General features: G+C 37.2%; 1 protein-coding gene across 2 annotated transcripts; it reads left to right on the top strand.

Moving 5' to 3' along the window:
• The first annotated feature begins 1330 nt into the window (after positions 1 to 1330).
• Positions 1331 to 12898, top strand: LOC110001296 (T-lymphocyte surface antigen Ly-9-like). 2 transcript variants are annotated; one of them, XM_020656763.3, is made up of 6 exons: positions 1331 to 1473; positions 4716 to 5015; positions 8072 to 8368; positions 8445 to 8549; positions 10663 to 10724; positions 12200 to 12898. In XM_020656763.3, the coding sequence occupies exons 1-6, from the start codon at positions 1437 to 1439 to the stop codon at positions 12341 to 12343; spliced, it is 945 nt and encodes a 314-aa protein (XP_020512419.2). In that variant the 5' UTR covers positions 1331 to 1436; the 3' UTR covers positions 12344 to 12898. The 2 variants fall into 2 exon arrangements, with proteins under 2 accessions (XP_020512419.2, XP_020512420.2); XM_020656764.3 differs by having other exon boundaries at positions 1347 to 1486.
• The last annotated feature ends 1025 nt before the right edge of the window (positions 12899 to 13923 follow it).

Below are 13923 nucleotides of genomic sequence, written 5' to 3' on the forward strand. Positions count from 1 at the left end.
TTATAACATTCCCTCTGAGTCTGCTTTTGCTCCATACTGTGAGTCTTTGTGTCACTGTCAGCACAAACTAAAAAAAAATTTTGTTAAGCAGGGCCCAGTGAAAAAGAAAGGAAACAACTGCATGCTTCCCACAAAGCTTCTGCTTTCATATTTTTTCTGTATAAACTTGTAATTGTAGTCTCCTTAAAGCCGCTCCACAATACTGTTTTTTTTCTGTGATTTGTTGCATTGGACTGATCGGGCTTTAAGCCATAACATTAAAATATAATGCTCTTTTCTTTACCTGATTAATCCTGAACTTGCAATTTAACATTAAAAATATTACTATTGCTATCTGTACCCCTGTGTGCTGCAAGTGGGAACAAAAAACCACCTGTCACAATAAGTCTAACTATAGTCTGTGGCATCTCCTCTCAATACTAACAGCCCACAAGTGGAACAAAATGTTAAAACATATATCTATATATGCCTGCATGTAGTGTGAGAAACAAAGAAGAAGTCTTCTCTGTGGTCGGTTTTAGAATTGAAAGTGAGCTATACATGTTTTTTTGTGTCATGCTGTGGTTGACTAGATGTCTCCTCTTTTTGTATATGGACAGCATCTCTTGTATATAAGCATTTATTCTGAAGTAGCGTGACAGAAAGATGTATGTGGTTTCAGTCACAGGGAACCACAGGCACAGAAAACCTGCTGCAGTGTGGAAAGAGTGTTGTAGGTCTTCACAGACAGTAATGCTTCAAACATGCAGTCAACTGGAAACTGAGGCTTAAACAAAGAAGCAGAAGTCTAATGAAAGTTTGTATTCTTTAATAGTGCTATATGCAAGTTGTCTTTCTTGTATGATTGCAAAAGGAAAAATCCTAAATATATTTATCTGTAAACGGCATATTAGCTCATATTAATGTTGTATTCATCACTGGCCGGTCTTAGCATATTTCATTAATTCCACTGTGAGGAGTTTTTGATACATTTTCAAACAGTCCCAGTTTAAGACTGATGTACTTATTTGTCTAATGGACAATACAAGTGTAGATAAACCACTTTGTCATCAGCGGGTGCAAAAACAAGAAAAAACTTAACCACATAGTGTTGAATTAGCAAATAAAATGAAATGAAAAAAATCTATTTGGTCTTGTTTATATATTGCAGAAGTCTTAGTGTAATATAAAGCTGTAACATGAAATTACAATTCCCTGTCTCTTTAATTGCCCCTCCCTCTGTCCCTCTCTCTCTCTCTTACACTCTCAATCTCTCTCTCTTCTCACTTGCTCCTCTTTGCTCTCTCCCGCTCTCAATCGACTATTGTTCACTAATATTGTGTTCAGCAACTTCCCTGTTTGTCCAGGTAATCTGGAACCGGAGGACCGAGGGACTTTGTGTGTCAGATAAAAGCAGCTTTTACTGATCACAGGATGTATGTCTTCATGTTACTGTAATGGAGTTGCAGATGACGATCATCTTCATCTTTTTCTGTAAGTTGGCACAGTAAGTGATGCATGTATTTAAGATGATGATGTTTACCCCCGTCTTGGACAATGAGAAACTCAACTAAAGATATTTCTGATTTCTGTTTGTACGAGAGGATTATTTCATCTAATGCACCTACAAACGGTTTTACACATCAAGAAAGTAATACAGAATTGATGCAGAGCAACAACATGTGTAAAATACACTGTAAAACCCAAACAACTCAATAAAATAGTTGAAACTCTTTACATCAAAAACCTTAAGTGATACTAACTCTCTTTTGTATGTTACAGTAACAAGTACATTTTACTTGTTTAGTTTTTACTGTACAAGTAAAAGTTTTTACTGCAAACTCATATTTTTTTGACTTTACTATAAATGATTTATGATCTGTGTAAGAAATTGGTGACATTATACATCAACTTAACATTTTTAAGTTGCATTGAGCTGCAAAAGCTGTCCTATACTGTAATTAAAAACAGATTTATTCTTACTTACCTCTTACTAATTAAATGTTACCCTTCTTTAGACATTTTTAAGACCAGACTGAAGCCACACTTTTTAGCCCCCTAAGCATTTCAGTGCCTTAAGATTTCCCACCATCCCACCCCTTAGTTTCCTGTGGTCCCAAAGGTCGAATGTGTATGTTTCTTCATCCTATTTTACTTTCACCATGATCTTCTAATTTTGTATATGCATGTTATCTTACTGTTCAGCACTTTGGTCATCTCTGGTTGTATGTATTTGATTTGAAGTGGAAATACTCTGTCATCTGCATAAAGTTGAATTTGACAGTTGGAACAAATTTGTGGATGATCCTTAATAAAAATATATAACAGTAACAGACCTACGGGAGCCTTAAGGTACATCTTTTCCATGGTCATAAATCTGATTGCATGTCTTGAAGAGCGACACACACTGATGTCTGTGATGAAGGCAGGCGTCAAACCCGAGCAGAAAAAATACAATTTAAACTGCTTACATGATATAAAGATTAAAGACAACCTTAAAATAAAAATAAAAACCGACCACTGCTACTCCATGTTTAGTCTGAATCTGAAGACAGTACAGTGAGCTGTATAGGAGATCAGAGTTTTGGCAGCTCTGCTCGGTTTGGAAAGCATAACAGGCGGGGCTTCATTGGTGATATCAGGGGTTTTCCATCCAACTGTAATCATGTAAATTTAAACAGTTTACACCAAACAGTCTGTTGCAAGGTAAGCTGTCCAAACAGACCTTTTATAAATTAAAGGAAGTTCAAAACGTTTGCCATAAAACTGACGCTGTGGAGGCAACAAGTCCTCTACATCCAGACTGTCTATCGTTTTTCACTTAATAATTGACACCTAAAAGGACAGCTTAGACCACCATCACTGGACCACGATTACTGACTATAGTTTAAGCTTTTTCACGTGTTTTGCAATACAAATCTTAAGGCTTAAAAGATTCAAGTATCACTAATATTGCATAAGGTAGGCAAACGCTAAATATAATGAGACACTATATTTAAGAACTAGGCTAGCTATCTAACAGCCATGTCCTCTTATTAAAAAAGTGATTTGTGGAAACAAAATTCGTCATGCTTCCTGTCTGCAGGAGCCCGAAGTAGTGAGTTGTATGTGTATGTAGTGTGAGATGAGCTGACGTGACCAAAAGTCAGGCCTCCACATTGTCCAATAATTACTGATAATATACATCAGAAGGGCAGCATCTATCTCTGACAATGCTTACTAGTAATATAGACGATTAACTAAGCTCATAAAAAACTTTAGCTGTTATCTACAAAGCTTACGGCATTATAGTAAGATTCAAAGTTAATAACATGTCAAACATTTAAAAAGAAAAGATTTGAACTATTTTAAAAATGTAAACTAGCTATCCATCATTTTTGTTATTCCCAAGTCATTATCAAGATGTTTTAAAATAAAGGCTGTGATTTATCCATGATTTGGACTTGAGTCACAGTCTTGCAATTTATGCTCGCTCAACCCCTCTGGCTCTAGACCTTCAAGTGACGTCCACCCTTTTAATGCTGTTATAAATATAGACACTGTGCAGTTTACCTCTTTCCTAACTATCTTGCATCTGACACAACCTTGGGAAGTTTCTACTTGAGCTTAATCCTTGATAGAGGTCACTGATCTCAAAGATCTGTACATCTACTACTACTTCATGGGGGTTCATGCAGGGAGGCATGACATTTACAGAGGAGGGTTGGCAAAGGGCTTTAAGGACCCACACAAGCGCTCTTTGCTCGACTAGGTACTATACAGTCCTGAAAAGGGTTCTCTTTATTAAAGCCAGGTTGTCTGAAATGAAAGTGTGACAGATTTCAAACATCCCCATGCAACTTAAATAACATGTCTTCTTCATGGTCAAAGTTATCAAACCTCTGGCGTAACTATTTTGAGACTATGGCCAAAATATTAATGATAAAAATTTAAATCTGCCCTTTTTGTGCCTCGTTGTGTACCTTATTCACCTCTAAACAATTTATCTTTTACATCCTTTACATGCAGGCAGGAAGTCTAATCAAGTCCCCTCAATCTCTCAGTGGTTTAAGAAAAAAAATCTTAAACTGAAAAAGATACGGAAAAAGGGCAACTGAGAGAGGTTTTTTGAAAAATTGCTATTTTTTCACACTCAACACATTTCAACTCAAAATCCTAACACCAGGCTGAAGTTCTATCATGATTTTACGTTACTCAGAATTACTGGACACCTTGATGTCTATCACAATCAAGTATTCACCCAGCCCATGGGAACTTTAACCTGTGGAAAAAAGGCGGAGTGTCAGTGATTATAATTCTTTATGGGTTCCCTAAAAGCGACTCTTTTCACATATTTGGTCATGTGGTCCTGTGTTGATATTTAAATATTCAGGTTATAGCTACTTTAAAACACTCCCTCAGTGGAGACAATAAAGCTGTGTCTTTCAGATGTTTTCTATCTGACAACTGACCGAGCAAATACAGTTTTAGTTTGTTGTAATGTCTAACTCACAGATTATGCTGCTTTTAATAAAGTTAAGATGTTTTTTTGCATGTATTCAGTTTGTAACAAAATGGTTTCAGGTGGAGAATAAATTAATCCTTACAGGAGAAATGATTGAAGAAATGGATTCCCTCTTCTAAAACATTTTTTTAAAGATTGTGAAAGGTATTGTTGAACTCTGATGAGGTAATAGTCAGTGGATCCCCTCCATACACTCACTAAAACTGTTGCACCTCTCTCTATATCTTTACAGTGATCGTCTCATCTGCTGATGTAAAGTTGAAGAGTCACCAGTCAGGCATTAAGGGAGGATCCATCACTTTTCCTGATCCTTTGGAGAATGGACTTCTTATATTTCAAGGAAGTAGCATTGCTGAAGTGAAGGACAAAAAAATAGATATATTGGAGGAAACTTACAAGGACAGACTTTTATGGAACAACAAAACTGGTCTTTTCACAATCAGAGGACTAAAGCGGAATGACTCTGGTGTTTATAGTATTGACCCTAAAAAAGGAATTAGTTCCAAAAGAAGTCATAAACTCACTGTATATGGTAAGTAACATTTCCTTTTCCAGTGTAGAACAGTCTATTGGTGGTAAAATGTATTTATTAGCATGCTAGCCCCATTGGCTAGCACTGTCAACTCAAGGGTTTAAAACAGAATTGTAAAGGGTATAGTCAGATATCTACTGGTTGTTGAAGTCTAAATCTATTTTAAAATAAGGATTTTCTGCTGACTGAACAGTGAAGTTAACATATAAACAGTGCAGACACCAAGCAGCTGAGTCTTGGGAATTATAATAGCACATACATTTTAGATTGTCTCTTGACTTTTTGTCTCTGTTTGTGTTGTACTCTGTTTTCTGTGTATGAATGTTTTTTGGTGGGACTTGTCTGTTTGGACAGTAACGGTGCTGTGGAAAAGAATTTCCCCTTGGGGACAATAAAGTCTAAAAGTGAAATGTGTAACATAACTGTAAAGAACAAAATACTGAGACTAGCAGCATGAGTGTGCCATGACTGTCAAGTCATCTCACCAAGTGTTTGCATTAAGAAACCTTTGAAGGCATGAACTCTCTGTAGGTCTGATTGTTACTGACCAAATAGCTGGTGGACTTTCCAAATAGAGAGACTGGATATTTATGTTATAGAAGAATTTTATGTGGACAATTCAAATAAAACGATGGTTCTGGAAGCTCTCTGCTTTGTACTTTGAGAGTCACATGGTGTTTTTTCACCACTTGCTGAACTCTCCATGTAATCCTTAATGACTTATTGACCCAGTATTTCATTTTGTCAGCTCATCCTGCATCAGCCCTTTCACACGGACCCTCCTTACATCTAGCTTTCACTCTGGAATGTTTGACCTCAAGCTGCACTTAGACTTAATGGACTGTGTTCATAAAGCTTCCCAGTACCAAGAGTTGCTCCTGGTGATGAAAGTCTAAGCAAATGTCTTGAATCTAGATTATTTTTTAAGAATTTCCCCTTAATATTAAACATGGTAACATAAAAGTTATACATGATGCATCTTAACCGTGAAGAGCATAGTGAAAACGAGTGAGGAGTTCTTTTCAGATGCTAAAGAGTTTCTCAAGCAGAGGAGAAAATGACTGAAAGACATAGTACGTGGAGATGTTCTCCAAACACTGAATGACAATGAGTCATTGAATGATACAGACCAGATCATGCAGGTATAATATTTGTTGTAGATCTCACTAGAGATGTGTTTCTATCATGTGAGCATCATATTTTACTATTGGAAGTTACTGCACAAGCGTGTTGATTTCAGACATTTTGTAGGCTACTTATTTTTCTAGGACTCCTTCCCAGATTTCTTTTTGGCTTAGTTGCAAGCTCTCTGAGAGTATTCTCAAAATGTTTGTGAATAAGGACACGCGTAGCCTATGCAAATAAATCACCACTAGATACATGGTGGTCTTAACATTTTTTCTGCACGGGGGAGAAGAACAGCTTCAGTCAAAAGAAGTATGCTAGCTATGCTAAAACTACTTATGCTTATCTACTCCCACATTTGTTGCCAGCTGGACATCAAAATGGTTAAAAATTGTCTTCAGACTGGTCTCCACAAAACATTAAGCCAGATATTTTAATTATCATATATTAAGGCATCTAAACTTTATTTTTTTTACGGTAAACCACTACTGCAAATTCTTGCCAAGTACAACGTCAATTATTGATAAATATTGATTGGAAATTACTTAAATATTTATTTTCTAATTTTTGGATTGTTCATTCAGCACATGAATTATCAACATTCATGTCCTCCTACAGACTCGTGTCTGACTTGGAAGGTTCTTTTAACAGCAAAAGGACCTGAATGCAGATGGTAAAAAGCAGAACATTGCATGAAAGGATTTACTCTACATAAGAAAATGTACAGGCAGGAATACTGATAACAGGTGAGGTAAGAAAGCAGGCAGGTCCACATTTAAGTTTTAAAAACTCAAAGGGAAGAATAAAAAACAATAAAGCAACATAAATAACAGGGGAGAAAATAGTCAATGTTCCACTATAATTGCATTGAGGCTGATTTTAGAAGTGAATACAGGTGAGCAGAGAAGGTCAGTCAACCAAAGAAGTGATAAGAAGTCAAAACAGGTGAGTAGAGGTGTGTTAGGAGAAGTCCGAGAGGTTGAGGATAAGGAGGACAGTGATGGACAGCGTCATAGTGTAAAAGATCTAAACAGCCTCACAATAGAACTCTTGTTTTGTTATCTCTTGGACACATTACTCAACATAAACTTGAGTTGTTCACTTTACATTATGTCAATCTTCAGTTTTAGAGGTTCATGAAAATCACCCAAACCTGTTGTAGCAGCTACATTTGTTTGGTTAAATGAAGCGTGGGAGTTTCAATATTACTAATCAGGAAACAGTTGCACCTGGGAGGCAAGTTAACAATCATGAAAGATGTTGCATTATAAGTAAAGGGGAACTTCTTAGTGTCCGGCTCTCAAGTGCCTCTCAAATAGGGTGTGGTGAGCGCTCTCAGAACCGTTCATTGTCTTGGTTTTGCACAGCGAGAAAGCGTATCTGCGTCAAGCTGAGCACAGCGGTCAAGTTTGCTGAGAATTACCTGCTGCGTTCTCACATCAGTTCAACCTGACTTCATATGGAAACATTTAGGCTACAAGGGGGTTTCTTCAAGTGTGAAAGCCCCATTAGTGGTTGTTAAGTGAAGCTCTTCCTGCCAATTGGTGTAAACACTCCCCCACCCCCATCGGGTGAGCTCAAGGCAAAAAATGTAAACAATCTTCCGATCAGGAACCTCCTTAAATCCTGAAGAGTTCGAGCAAAATGATTGTTAACTTGAGAACATTGGCAAGTGAACACAATCAGGAAAATCCACCAGAAATATAATACATTTAATTAAAAAGGCAAAACCAAAGACTTACATTTCAAATGATGTAGATTCTTAGCATCTTGTATTGTAGGCTACAGTTAATGAAGTTATAACATTAAATCCCCCAGAATATGTTATTCTGTTGTCTCATATAACTATGATCGTATATTGAAGTGTACAGTGCTCAGTGTAAATGTTAATTATATTTTCTTATTTAACTCTCCATTGCTTTCTTCTCCAGAGTCTGTAGCAGCTCCTGCAGTGGAAGCTGTGAACGTGAGCGCAGAGAGCTGCTCCTTTCTGTGTTTGGTGAATAAGACTGAAGAGACGACTCTGCTGTGGTACAAAGACGAGGAAATAATCAACCAGAGCAGCTCTGCTCTCTCACTGCCTCTCACTGTACACAGACATGATGACACATCATCTTATAGATGTGTGGCAGCCAACCCTGCTGAAAATAAGACTCTTCATGTCGATGTTAGGAACATCTGTGTGGGACTTAACTCAGGCAGCAAGAGTGACCCCAACACTGGACGCTGTAAGACTTATTTTAACTCCCACATAATAGCTGTCACCTGTTCTACTTTTTTATCATGAATGTTTTGTGTTGACAGATATGATCATAATTCCTATCGTGTTGGCCGTGATTGTTGTACTTGTTGCCCTGTTCATCAGATGGTTTGTCCTCAAACACAAGAAGTCAACCATAGAAACACAAGGCAGGTATACGTTTTCATTATCTTTGTCTAAAAACATGTAGGAATTAAATGTATGCATCTATTTTTACAGATTTTTGAAATATTTGGTAACCTTGTCAAAACTTATCCTTTATTTTAGAGATCTCATAACATTATCTGAGTGTATATTTGATTCTGATTGGCTGCAGGGCCACAATAACGTTCTAACAAAGTGGACGCCTTTTAATAAGAGGAAGACGTCAACATTTCTTCTATAATTTTAAGGTGAACCTGTTAAAAAGAACCTGAGGGGAACTGCACATAGGAAGCCAACAGGATACAACGTTTTCAGTCTTTCACACTTTTTCGATGATGAAAAGGTGACAGTAACACAGTAGACTGTGTCCACACCAACATAATTGTATTTCTGTCTGAAAATGCTAAACTAGAATGAAAAAAATTTGAAATTCTAACTACGTAATTTGAATTTATAGATAAGCTAAAACATTTTTTTAAAAAAGTTGCTCACAGCAGCACTCCTCTTTGGCTAATTACCCAATACCATTTCCTTCACTACAAGGACACATGCATTTGTAGGGATTGGATTGAGGCACATTGAACAACACTTCTGGTCTGGTTAGGCTCTCAGCCTATAATCCTGAACATATAGGATGAAGCTGAGGAGTATTCGCAAGACACTGAAGTAAAAGTAGACATGATGGTATAATAACTGTGAACAGAGACGGTAATATAAAAAACATTTTCTATTTGCTGTTGAGAGTGGACTCTACAGTTTCCTTCTACAAACACACGGCAGCTGGAGTTCTGCTTTTATAAGCCTGATAAAAAGATAAAGATGTGGACACAACAGAGCAAACAGCTGTTCATATAAAGCTCTCATACCTCATGTAGTTTCAAAAGATAGATATTTCACATGGGCTCTACGTGATCCTGTCAGTTAAACTTTAAGGTATGATTGTGTAAACATACAACCAACACTTTTCTTAAAGTAAACAGAGGCAGCTGCTAGGCGTTTCCTGCCTTCTCGGAATCCAACAGGATGTTCTCCAAATATAATCCCATAGGAAGTAACAGCAGATTGACTGAAAAATAGGTTTCGAAAATGTTTTTTGTGGCCAACAAACTTTGATTCACTTGTAATTTTTTTTTGATGCCATGTGTGTTAAACATGTTGATAAAATATATTAACACTACTTTAGAATTTAAGTATTCCCTGAAGTGGAGAAGTTAAATCAAACATCATGCAGCTTTAGAATAAACCACGAGGTCTGAAGCTTAGAGACACTAATTAAGGTCTGTGAGTCAACAACATTAAAGGTAGTGACAGCAGGTTCTACACAAAAGCAAAGGTGATGATTTTTTTGTTTATACAAAGACAACAAGGTACATAACTAGTCAGTTCTATGTCTCTAGAAATTCTAACAAAAATAACTTCCCAATTAACAAGTGAAATGATCAAACTCAACACAGTTGATGTAATCTTTTAACACGGGGGGGGGGGACATAAATGAAAACACAAAATTAGGTTAAAAATTAGCTCAAATAAATGAATTCATCAAACTGATAAACCTAAAAGAATAACTCACTTTAGACGAACTTGACAGGCAAAGGAGAACATGTCTGGTTGAAGCAGAATGAGCTTAAAGCTCTCCTGCTGTTTATAAGAGCTCTGATTGAGCTCAACTGTCTTATTGATTCCAGCCAGCAGTTGGGTGCATGTTTCTTTTTATGGTTTCTCCTCCCAGAGCTCAAAAGGGTAATCGAAGAAATGACAGATTTCAACAAGGAAGTTTTCCTCAACAATATGCATGCAATAGTTGTAAAAGTCGGGATCTGTTCACCAAAGAGATGAACACAGCATTAGACTGCTCATTTATCAAAGTGTTTTTCTGTAAAGCTCTTTAAAAACTCTAAAAGAATGTGTTTCTTCTTGACTCCTAAAAGATCAAATGATGATGTTGATAAGATGTCTGTATTAAGACATGATTTGTGTTTAAACATCAGCAAACTGTTCTTTTATTCTTTGTTCTAATGACATTTTTTCATTATTTGTTGCAAATCTTCAGCGGTTTTTGTTGTAATAAATTCAAATGTCACCTCACATCTCTAACTGTTTGTTTCTCTGTATGTTCAGTGAATAGAGACTCTGACGTGGTGTACTCAGATGTCCATATAAACGCAGACAGATGCAGCCAGGTTAGTACAAACACACACTCTGGGTGGTAAGACGGTTAAATGGTAAGATGCAAAGCAACGTTAGCATTGACATGTCTGTTTGAGTCTACCTCCCACAAGTAAATATATCATATCTGCATAACTCACTTTGCATGTGATGTCAGACATTTCTTTAATGTGTTTATCTTTATCCTCTTCAGTGGAAGCTGGCTGCATGCAAACTATGTCTACATATCTGCCAGACATGATCAGTTAGGCTATGACTCGGATGTGTGGCAATTCAGATATTTTTTGCACCAGCAATACTTCATAATGTCGTAACACAAGAGGTCACATGAGGCACTGTGTGAAGTGAAATGGTCCTGTGTATGCCAGAGTTCCAATGTTTCCTTCTTTGTGTGTTTAGACTCTGCATTGTCTCAACTTGTGGCATGTTTGCTGTTTATCATTTGCCTCTGAATGTATTGTGGAAGTGGCTCCTTTTCTGAATTTGCAGCAGAAAATTAAGAAAATTATTTTTGGGCTGAGTAGCTCATAGATTTACAGGCCTGAACCAAGAAGTCAAGACAGACAGTTTAAAAATAATGCTAACTTCTCAATTTCCTTAATGACACAGGAAATGACTAATACCATGAGATTAAACAGGCAAAACATTTAAAAAGAGTCACGCAAGGACACAAAGTTTGATTGTTGGGCTGAGTGGTTCAGAAGGCGAAGTTAAACAGACTGCTCTCAGCTCTAATGATGGAAACATAGGGCGTGTGCAAACCAGACAAACCGGCGGGGAATGAGAGGAAATGGGCCAGTGATTATATAAACGGTAATGCAGGATGTGAGCTAAAGAGTTAAGTATGTGGCAGGAAAAGACGAGAAGAGATCTGCCAGGAAATGTAATGGCATCGCTTAGATAGTCTGACCATCAAAAAGACAGAACACACATACATCATTAATTGCATTATTAATATTGGTAGTATTGGTGTTTTATTTTTCATGAAATCCATGTACTCTTGTACAGTTACAGCTTAAAGAATGGTGGTAATATACAGTATCTTCACAGAGTTTTTCCTGAATTTGAAGTTTGTAGTGTAGACTCTACATAAGAATTCTCCTTAACCTAAAGTCTTCAAAAGTCCAGCAAGGGTCGTCTCCACTGGTCCGAAAAAGAAGTTAGGGTATATAGAAAGTCTGTGACAAAATGACCCTACTCACTGTTACACACCAGTCTATAGGGGGGTAATGTAGTAACAAGAAATGTCTCCATCCCCCTCAAATTTAATGAAGATTTTTTATGATTGAATTAGAATAGTTCAATACCAATAGGAACTGAAGCAAATAATAATCAGACTTTTGCAATGTTGACTTCTTAAATAAAGTCTATAATTGAGCCTCTGGAACTGGAACAGCTGAAGACGGATCAGACATCTGAGCTTCAGCAGAAAGTATCTTCTTATAATTCTTCATGCCCTTGCTCACTTCTTTTGTTTTTGTGCCTCCAGGGAAGAAATTTACCAGACTCAACAGAACCCGATGAACACCTCGGCTTAAGATCGGTGTACTACAAGCTGGGGCAGCATCCCCTGTCTCCTCCTGAAACAGATGATCATGTTTATGACCAAACAACAAACTTCCCACATGCATGAGCAGCTTAGTGATCCAGAAACAGAAGACGCTATCAGTGTTTCAATATCAAGCAGCTACTTGTATTCAAGGTAATTACACAGTATGTGCTAAATATTCTTATTTCTATGCTGTCTCTTTTTGCAATTTATTTGTCGTTAACATTTCAATGTTTTCATATTGCTTTGAATTAAAAGTGTTAAAAAATCGTCCAAACATCTCAAAGTGTCTTTAGTGCCACAAGGCTTATGAAGAAACATACTTGTTGGTGCACAGTAAGGATCAAACACCATTAGTACATCAATAAGCCAGAAATGATTAACACTCTTCTTTCTGATTAGAAGAACTTTGTTGCATTTATACCAGTACAGTTTGTTATGCTGCAGTGAGCCGCTTATATTTTTGTAACTCTTTTACAAGTTATGTTTGAATATTGGCCTATTCTTTGGAATGTGATTTTTGTACACCAAAACGTTGTAGCTGCCTTTGTTTGTGTGGAACATGAAATGTTGTTTTAATAGCATCTACTTTTAAAAACGAAAGAGAATGATGACAACAGTAAAGAGCATTTGACTTGACTCCAGCCCTTGATTTCTCCAAAAGTCTGTTAGCTATCTGTCGATTGGTGCAAACACACACAACACATTGAGGACAGAATATCACTCCTTCTTCCTGCATTTGGGAAATGCAGCTGTGTTGACTTTTCTGGACTATGTGTTTAAATGAATATATTCTAGTATCAAAGTTTGCTCTGAGTTTGTAAAAATATGACAGTATTTCCGTGTTTGTGATTGGTCGTAAGCTGTTTGAGATGTGCTCATAGAAACTCTGGGTTGTCTGATCGTGTTGAAAACAAGCTTTGTGGGAACGTTTAGCGTGCTCTCCTTCGTTAGGGTTATAGTGAAGCGAGATAACCAAAACATAGCGTGGCTATGTTGAACTCTCCTCAAAGTACAGGCCTCCAGACAACACTGTGAATGATCTGCTTCATGGTGTTGAAACTAAACTTTGAGGGACTCTGTGTGGACACTACCCCCTAGAGGACTATACAGCCTGTTGAACTTTGCATGACACTGACACTCAAATTGAATTTGCCAGTTACAGAGCCTAAAGGATTATTATGTGTGAATATTTTTTTTGGTAACTAGTTTCAGCTGAACTAACAGGTGTACATTTATCAGCTCCCGTTCTAACAACGATCTCTCAGTTTAAGAGAATCCATAAGAGCTTTGTTATCGAAACCATGAAGCCTTATAGAGAACAAACCAAATGACGTATTTTTGTAGGCCAACCCGGAAGTAGCATCGCCATGGCTCTGTGGCAAATGCACGTTTCTGAAGTGTAGGCGTTTTGTGTCTGGCGTGATGACGTTTAATGTCCCCGACAACCACTGTAGTCACATTTAGCCACTTGTTAGCAACCGCCTTTTTAAAGAACCGTAAAAAAATCCAAATTCACAAGTGGGGGTATTACCTAACATAGTTTATGTGGTCTAACAAAACACCAACATCTCTTCAGCTTGTGTTAACCACAGACCTTATTTCAGGCGTTAACCACAAACCCGTTCAAAATCCCCGTTGAGTTTTAGACGATAGACCCCTTG

This window comes from Labrus bergylta, chromosome 1 (genome assembly GCF_963930695.1).
Source record: "Labrus bergylta chromosome 1, fLabBer1.1, whole genome shotgun sequence".
Classification (NCBI taxonomy): domain Eukaryota; kingdom Metazoa; phylum Chordata; class Actinopteri; order Labriformes; family Labridae; genus Labrus; species Labrus bergylta.